Here is a 7,930-nt window from a genome sequence, read left to right on the forward strand (position 1 = left end):
CCAGCTGTCAGCAGAGCCCGACGTGGGGCTCGAACCCGGGAACCACGAGATCATGACCTGAGCTGAAATCAGATGCCCTGCTGACTGAGCCACCCAGGTGCCCCTTTAGTGACGCCTTTTGAAGACTAGAAATGTTTCATGAAACCTAATTGATCAGTTTTTCCTTTTGTGGCGATGCCTTTGGCATCTTGTCTGAAATAGCTTCGCCCACACCTACGTCCTAAAGATGTTCCCCAGTGGCTCCTTCTAGAAGCCGTAGGGTTTTGACCTTTACGGTGTGGTCTGTGATCCGTCCTGTATTAGTTTTCGCCCGTGGCACGAAGGGGCCAAGTGGTTTCGGAGCGACGCCCAGCAGACCCAGCGCCTTACGGAAGGGCTGCTTCTCCTGCATTGAACTGCTTGGCGTCCTTGTCAGAAACAGACTCTCCGGAAGGAATTCCGGGTCCGCTGTTCTGTGTCCTCAGTTTCCCTTCCCTTACACCCCCACCACGCTTCGTCATTGTTACCCGTAGTTTGGAAACCTCTCTGGAACGTGATCGGGCAAGTTCTCCGGCGCCTTTTCCTCCTCAACGTTGCCTTGGCTGTTCTGTCTTTTGTTTTGGGGGGTTTTTTCTATACAAAAAGCTTTATTTTAACACTTAAAAGAAAGCTATTCTATGTCTTTTGAATTTTTGTATAAATTTGGCAGTCAGCTTGCACATTGCTGCGAGGGAGGCCTGGCGGGCTTCCGGTTGGGATGGCTTCAAATCTGTAGATCGTTCTGGGGAGGGCGGACTCCTGGGGGTACGGAGACTCACAGTGGCGGACGCGCCTTGATTCACCCACATCCTTTCTACTTTTCTCTGCAGTGTTTTAACGCGGATTTTTAAGTCAAACTTATTCATATGTATTTCGTGTATTTTTGATACTTTTATAAATGTGTTTTTATAAATAAAGGTTGATATTTTTGTAAACGGTGCTTTTTTTCCTTTTTTGGGGGAGACACATAAAACCTACTCTCTAGCAAATTCCACTGACTCCATTCAGCATTGTCAGCTGCAGCCACCGCCCAGCTCTGACCAGCCTCTCCCTGCGTCCCCTGCACCCAGCCCCTGGGAGACACTCTCTGCTCTGTTTCCGTGACCTTGACTTTTTCCTTTTCAGATTCCACGTACAAGTGTTATAAGTGGCTTTTTAAATTTTATGTTCCAATTCTTTGTGCTGATGTGTAGGCTATTCCATTGTTTTTCATACATTGACAGTGTCGCCCAAAGGGCCGGTAAATTCACTTCTTGGCTCTAGAGTTTGTAGATGCCTTCGGATTTCCCACAGAACCACATCACCCCGTGTGAGGCCGTTTGACCCCTTCCTTTCTCATCTTTATGCCTCTGGTTTTCATTCTTGCCTCACTGCACTGAGAAGCTCGGGTAGTGAGGGTGGGCGGGAAGCCGCGGGGTCTCCACCTGCGCACCCCCGCAGTCGGACGGGCTCCTTGTTTGTTGACAAGGGTCTTCCTTCCGTCCTCCGACCCTCCCCCTTCCTCCCCTCCCTCCCACCCCCCTCACGAATGACAGAAGGTGTCCGGTGCTCTCCCTGCTTCTGGTGGGATGATCAGAGTGTTCGTCCTGGGATGCGGCAAATGGCGCTGAGGGCCCCCGGGATGTGGAACAACCCCCCCCCCGCCCCCCTCTGCGGCATGGGCCGCGACACCGTCATTTCCGTCCCTGACACTGGTCATCCGCCCCCGTCTTCATCAGTCTCGTCTGGGTTCTGTCAGCTTTCACTGGGCTTTTCCAGAGAACCGGTACTTTGTTCAACTTTCTATTTCCTATTCTGCTTACTTTTATTTGATTCTTTTTGTAATTTCTTTAGCTGGACGGATAACTCATTAATTTTCAGCATTTCTTTTTAATATGTGCATTTAAGAATGTCAACTTCGGGAGCGCCTGGGTGGCTCAGTCGGTTAAGCCTCCGGCTTCGGCTCAGGTCAGATCTCACGTTCGTGGGTTCGAGCCCCACGTCAGGCTCTGTGCTGACAGCTCAGAGCCTGGAGCCTGCTTTCTGTTCTGCATCTCCCTCTCTCTCTGCCCCTTCCCCTCTCATGCCCTGTCTCTCTCTGTATCACAAATAAATAAAACATTTTTAAAAAATTAAAAAAAAAAAGAATGTCAACTTCTCTTTATTTCCTACTTTAACGGCATCTGAAAATTTTTGGATATAGTATTTTTTGTACTGTTCGGTTCAGTATTTTCTGGTCTCCATTATAATTATCTCTTTAATCCTTGATTATTTAGAAATTGGTTTCCTATCAATGTGTTAGCCTCTAGTTTTATAGTTAGCTCTTATTTTCTCGTTAGTGTAACTGTATCTTGACCAGAAGCCATTGCCTGTCCCACTACAACACGCAGACGCTGGTGGCAAGTCGCTTTTATGTGGTCAGTGTGTGTCCGGCTCTCAGTGCTCAGACCCAACGTGCATCCTGCACTTGTGGGCATAAGTAGGGTCAGGGTTGGTCATTGTGTTGTGCAAATCTTCTGTATTTTTAGCCGATTTTCTTTGGTCTACTTCTTCTATCAATTACTAAGCAAAGTACGATAAGAATTTTGGGAGATGCATCAGTTTCTTATAATTCCACCCACTTTTGCTTTATATTTTTTAGACTCTGATTGATTTTATCTTGGTTAGAATTTGCGTGCTGTACCTTTTCCTTTCAGCCATTCTCTAACTTTATGTTTTACATATTTCTCTTCATAAAATTTGATTTTTTAATTTTTAATTTTTTAATTTTATTTTTTAAAGTAATTCTTTTTTTAATGTTTTTTATTTATTTTTGAGAGACAGAGAGAGACAGCGCAAGCAGGGGAGGGTCAGAGAGAGAGGGAGACACAGAATCTGAAGCAGGCTCCGGGCTCTGAGCTAGCTGTCAGCACAGAGTCTGACACAAGGCTCAAACCCACAAACCGCGAGATCATGACCTGAGCCGAAGCTGGCCACTCAACCGAGTGAGCCACCCAGGTGCCCCTGATTTTTAAATTTTTTAATGTTTTAATGTATATTTTTGAGAGAGACAGAGTGTGAGTAGCAGAGGAGCAGAGAGGAGACACAGAATCTGAAACAGGCTCCATGCTCTGAGCTGTCAGCACAGAGCCTGATGTGGGGCTCGAACTCAGGAATGGCAAGATCATGACCTGAGCCAAAGTCAGACACTTAACCAACTGAGCCCCCAGGTGCCCCTAAAATTTGATTTTTTAAATCCAAATATTGACAACACTTTTTTAACTGGTGCGTTTAATATTGCCGTTTTCTGTGATGGGACGCACACATGCATCCATGGGTTCTGCTGCGTAACAAGCTAGTCCAAAAGTTAGAACAGCAGGGCTCCTGGGGGTTCAGTTGGCTAAGCAGCTGAGCCTCTGACTCTTGGCCTCAGCTCAGGTCATGATCTCACAGTTCGTGGGGCCCAGCCTCGCGGGGCTCCGTGCTGCTTGGGATCCTCTCTCTCTTTCTCTGCGCCTCCCCAACTTGCTCTCGCTCTTAAAATAAACCAACGTTTAAAGAAAGTTAAAAGAACAAACACTATCCCGTGAGTTTCTGGGGGTCAGGAATCCAAGGGTGGTCTAACTGCAGTGCTGGCCCGGTCTCTCTCACGGGGCCGGGCAGATGCTGGCAGGCGCTGGGTCCTCTGCAGGCTGGACGAGGCTGGCCCCCTCCACGAAGGCGCCCTGCCATGGGGCTCCCAGCACGGCAGCCAGCTTCCTCCAGGATGATGACCCGAGGGAGCAAGCCGTAGGGGCAGCCGAGTCACACAGGCGCTTCTGCCGCGGCCCGCTGCTGGGGGGCATGGAGGGCACAGCAGGCAGGGGCCTGACAGCGCGCCGGTGCCCTCTGCCTTCACTTCTATCCATCCAGTCCCTTCCTTAGGCCTTTTCCTGTCTGTTCTTACCATGTTTTGGATTGATTTTTTTTTAGCTGTTCCTTCTTCCAGTTTAGAGGTGATCCGCTCTGTTTCTGCTCTTTTAGGGGCCGCCTCGAATTACTAGTTAAGAGTCTAAAGTTAAGAAAACCCTCCTCTACGCACCCCCAGCTTGTACTCCAATGCCCTGGCTTGGAAACCTTGAGGTGCCGCACCCCTGCTTTCTGGCAGCTGTTGTCTTGCCGCTTAATCCTGTCTGTCCTTTAATCCCACTGGGTGTTGTTCTTATTGTCTATACCGCCCGTGTTTTTCTGTATCTACCCACGTGCATTCCTCTGCGCCCTCCCGCCTCCGCGTCTCAGCGTTCAGCGTGGGCTCCGCGGTCCCTCGGGCTGGGCCGGGGGCGGCAGGCGCAGGCTCCTCTGGGGCTGGCAGAGGTCTTTCTCACACACGCTCCAGAGACGGCTCCTCTGTGATGGGGGCCCGGGTCGGTGGCCCCCCTCGTTCCGCTGCCTGGGCCCCGCGGCTGTGTCCGTTCCAAGGTGAGCCGTCTGTTCCATCCCGTCTGCCTGCTTTAACGCGCTACGTCCAGCCCTGTCATCCTTTTTAAATTTCTCCTAACTGGGATTCTTGGGACCTCCTTAGTCTGCGCACTGGTGCCCCTAATCAGTTCCAAGAAGCTTGCTGTCATGGCCCCCCACCCCGTAGCTCAGATGGTGTTTGTGAACTCCGGGGCCTCCCCCGGGGCTCCCCCAGCCTCCCGGCCTCCCGTTCATGCTGTGTGGTCTCTGGGGCGGCCTCCTGAAATGCCTCGTCAGTGTCTAGTGCGCTGTGACCCGGCCCCAGAAATTCTAACTGTAGTTATTACAGCTTCACTTTGAAGAAGTCCCACTTGCTGACAAAGCCATCTGGTCCCATCTGTGGCTCCTTCCCCTGCTGGAGCCCCGGGCCCGCACCCAAAGGCACTGAGTTCGCAGCCTGTCTGCTGGTGGCCCAGAGTTCGGGCCCTTGAAGTCTGGGGTCAGGCTCGTGCACCGTTCCTGCAGCTCGCTCACATCTTATTACAAACGCCTCATTTTCTTTAAAAATAATTAATTGCGGGGTTGGTGCCCCCACCAGGCCACTGTTTTTAAATCCAAAGCCTCATGCTCCAAAGCCCCAACCCCCAGCCCAAGGACAAGAGGTTGTGAAACTCTGCTCGTAGGCCAACTGGGTCCATCCCCTCTGGGACCCCAGGCCCCCTCAGAGTCCCTGGCGGGGGGCTGGGGGGTGGCTATTGACCTTCGCACCTACGGTGGGTCTCTCTCACCCCTCTGCTGTCCTCCCCACCCACGAGGCCTTGGGACCTTGGGCTCCTGGTGACCCTGACTGGCAAAGCCCCTTCCCGCAGCCTTGGTCGGATAATTCCTTGCTATTTTGCCAGCGTTTTGTTGCTCTTAAGAGAACGTTTTTCATATTTTATGCGCCGGGTTTGGTGGCTTCCCCCACAAGGGTGGTCTGGACCCCAGACCACCAGTTCCTGAATGCACCCCCCTCCACCCCCCCCATCCTCCCTTCCACACCTGCAAGATGCTGATGCCAGCTGCCCTGCTGCCCAGCCCTCACCCCCCAGCGGGGCCCAGGGCTCGGGGCCAAGGCCTCTCCTTCCGAATCCCACCCCCTCCCCCTCTGCCTCCCAGTCCCTGGCCCTGTCCTCCTTGGCTTGAAGTGGGCCTGGCTTCTGTCCCTTCTGGCCCCGTGGTGGGCTCTGCTCGGCCCTGGGGTGCGGTGGTGGGTAGAGCTGCTGCCCTTGGCCAGTGTGCCTGCCCGCACCCCCGCCTCTCACACCCTTACTCCCTGTGCAGGCCCCAGCGTGTCCTGACCCGTGGGACAGGCTTGTCCCAGCGCCCTCCGGGCACCCTTGTTCCAGGGCTCTGGCTCAGCATCTGCTGAGGCTCCAGGAAGCTGTGGGCTGCTTTGCATAGGGGCAGGGTGGCCCTGCTCCCTCCCACCGCGCCCAGACTCCTGGGGGAGTGACTCAGCAGAGGCTATCAGTAGTGGGCGGCTCTGATAGGTGTGGTTTCCCGGCCCAGGGCACTCCTGGGCGGGGCGGCTGCTGGCTGGGGGAGTTCCCGGGCCCCGAGGCCAGGAAAGCCTGGGGAGCCCTCGCCCCGCCCCGCCCCGCCCGCGCAGGCCACAGCTCGCACGCCAGCTGGGCTCCGGGGCCACTGGCCGCCTGGGGGGTGGACTCACAGGCCTCAGCACAGTGGGAGCCGAGGGAGCTTGGCCCAGGCCCACCCCACTCCCTAAGGAGGGCTGGCCACAGGCCTGGGGGCCGGCTTGGAGCACAGGCAAAGGCCAGAGGCCTAGAGGACCAGGGCAGAGGGTGCCTGGCCAAGGTTTCAGGGTCTTGGAGACCGCGACTGCCCTTCCATGAAGGACACACGACCTCCCCTGCCCTCTGGCCTCCCCTGTCCGGGGTGTCAGAGGAGCTGCGTGACAGTCCTGGAGCGCCAGCTTCAGCCCTCCGGGGGCCAGCCTGCCCCCCCTCACCTGTCACGGACACTGCTGCCCAGCTGCAGCCATGCTGGCCACAGCACCCTCACCAACTAGGTCACCGCTTCCTGTCCAGGGCAGGGGCCAGCCCAGAGACCAGCCTGCTGCTGAGGTGGGCAGCCCCCCCCCGGGGGGGGCCAGTGCCCCCACCCCCAGGCGGCCAGCGGGCAGACCAGCCGGTACTCAGGCCAGGCCTCATCTGTCAGCGGACAAACCCCCAGTCCTGACATCCCAGCCTCCCTGAGGAGCCCCTCCAGCCACTGGGCTGCCTGGGACACTGGGTCCTCACCCAGAACACTGACAGTGGGCATGGGTGGCTGCCACCCAGCCCTCAACTCTTGATACCCAACTCCGTGCCCATGGCCCATCTCGGTCCAGGTCCAGAGGGGACAGAGCCTCAGCTCCAAGGGTCTGAGCTCAGACCTGCAGGGCAGAAGGAGGAGCTGGTTCCCTAGGGGCACGGCCTGTGAGGAGGAGGGCTGGATGGAGGGAGGAGGCTGGAGGGCGAGCTGGAGGAGGTGGCTCCTCCTCAGGCACCCATGGGAGAGTTCGGGGGAAGGACCAGGGGCCTGGGGTTACTGCAGTCCCCTCCATGCCCATGTGGCGCTGGGGCCACCACCCTCTGCGGGCTGGCAGGCAAGCTCCTCCCTGGCCTCCTAAGCAGGGGCTGCGGGACATCGCCGGGGCACTAGGCCCTGCTACTGATGGGGGACACCCAGCTGGCGGTGGGGGGTGGCTCATGGGTGGCAAGGGGCTGTGGGCTCCAAGGACTCTACAAGCGCTTATAACGTCCTGCAGCAAGCCCTCCCCTCCCTATAGGCAGAGGGCCAGGGCCCCTGAGGGCTCACCTGGCTAGGACCACCCCCAGCCTCCGGGAGGGGAGAACAGGCAGAGGGTTATGAGGGCAGATGAGCAGGGCAAAGGGGACCTCCCCGATTTCCACAGCCTGCACTCCAAGGACATGATGGCCCTAGACACCACCCCCTTGGTCTTGAGTTTAAGTCTGAGGTTTTCTGAGACAGCGGAGGGGGGGCGGGATGGGGAAAGAAGGGTGGGGTCTGTGTAGGAGTGGGTGGGCATGAGAGCCGGCTGGGACTGGGCTAGACACTGGCCTTGCCCGGGGTGGCCATGAGGCAGGCGCGCTAGAGAGCGGCGTCAGCAACCAGTGAGTGTGGCCAGAGCGCAGCCTTAGGGCAACAGGTCTCTGGGACCAGGGGGCCTGGTCCGGGGTGGTGGCAGTGACTTCCTGGCTGTAGCGCTGGGGCCTCGGGGGGCGTGGCCAGCAGCGGGCGGGCGTGGCCGGGGCAGGAAGGCGTGGTCAGCAGCGGGCGGGCGTTGAGGGGGACCCGAGGGCGCCGACTCAGACTCTCTCTCTTTCTCTCTCCCCAAGGGCTGCCCAGGGACTTCCCAGCGCCCTGCCTGCTGTGCCGCGCCTCGCTGCCGCCCGCCCGGCCCTGCAAGCGCTGCGGCTCCTTCAGCGCCGCGGTCCTGCAGGGCGCCTCC

The 7,930-nt window shown here is 56.9% G+C and overlaps 1 protein-coding gene across 1 annotated transcript in view; it reads left to right on the forward strand.

Moving 5' to 3' along the window:
- Positions 1 to 1,618: 1,618 nt before the first annotated feature.
- Positions 1,619 to 7,930, forward strand: part of LOC115303983 — a 6,628-nt gene continuing 316 nt past the window's right edge. Inside the window, exons 1-3 of the mRNA XM_029953925.1 lie at positions 1,619 to 1,712; positions 6,065 to 6,539; positions 7,818 to 7,921. Coding sequence (XP_029809785.1) covers positions 1,619 to 1,712; positions 6,065 to 6,539; positions 7,818 to 7,921 — 673 coding nt within the window. The remainder of the gene's footprint in view (positions 1,713 to 6,064; positions 6,540 to 7,817; positions 7,922 to 7,930) is intronic.

Source organism: Suricata suricatta, chromosome 10 (genome assembly GCF_006229205.1).
Source record: "Suricata suricatta isolate VVHF042 chromosome 10, meerkat_22Aug2017_6uvM2_HiC, whole genome shotgun sequence".
Classification (NCBI taxonomy): domain Eukaryota; kingdom Metazoa; phylum Chordata; class Mammalia; order Carnivora; family Herpestidae; genus Suricata; species Suricata suricatta.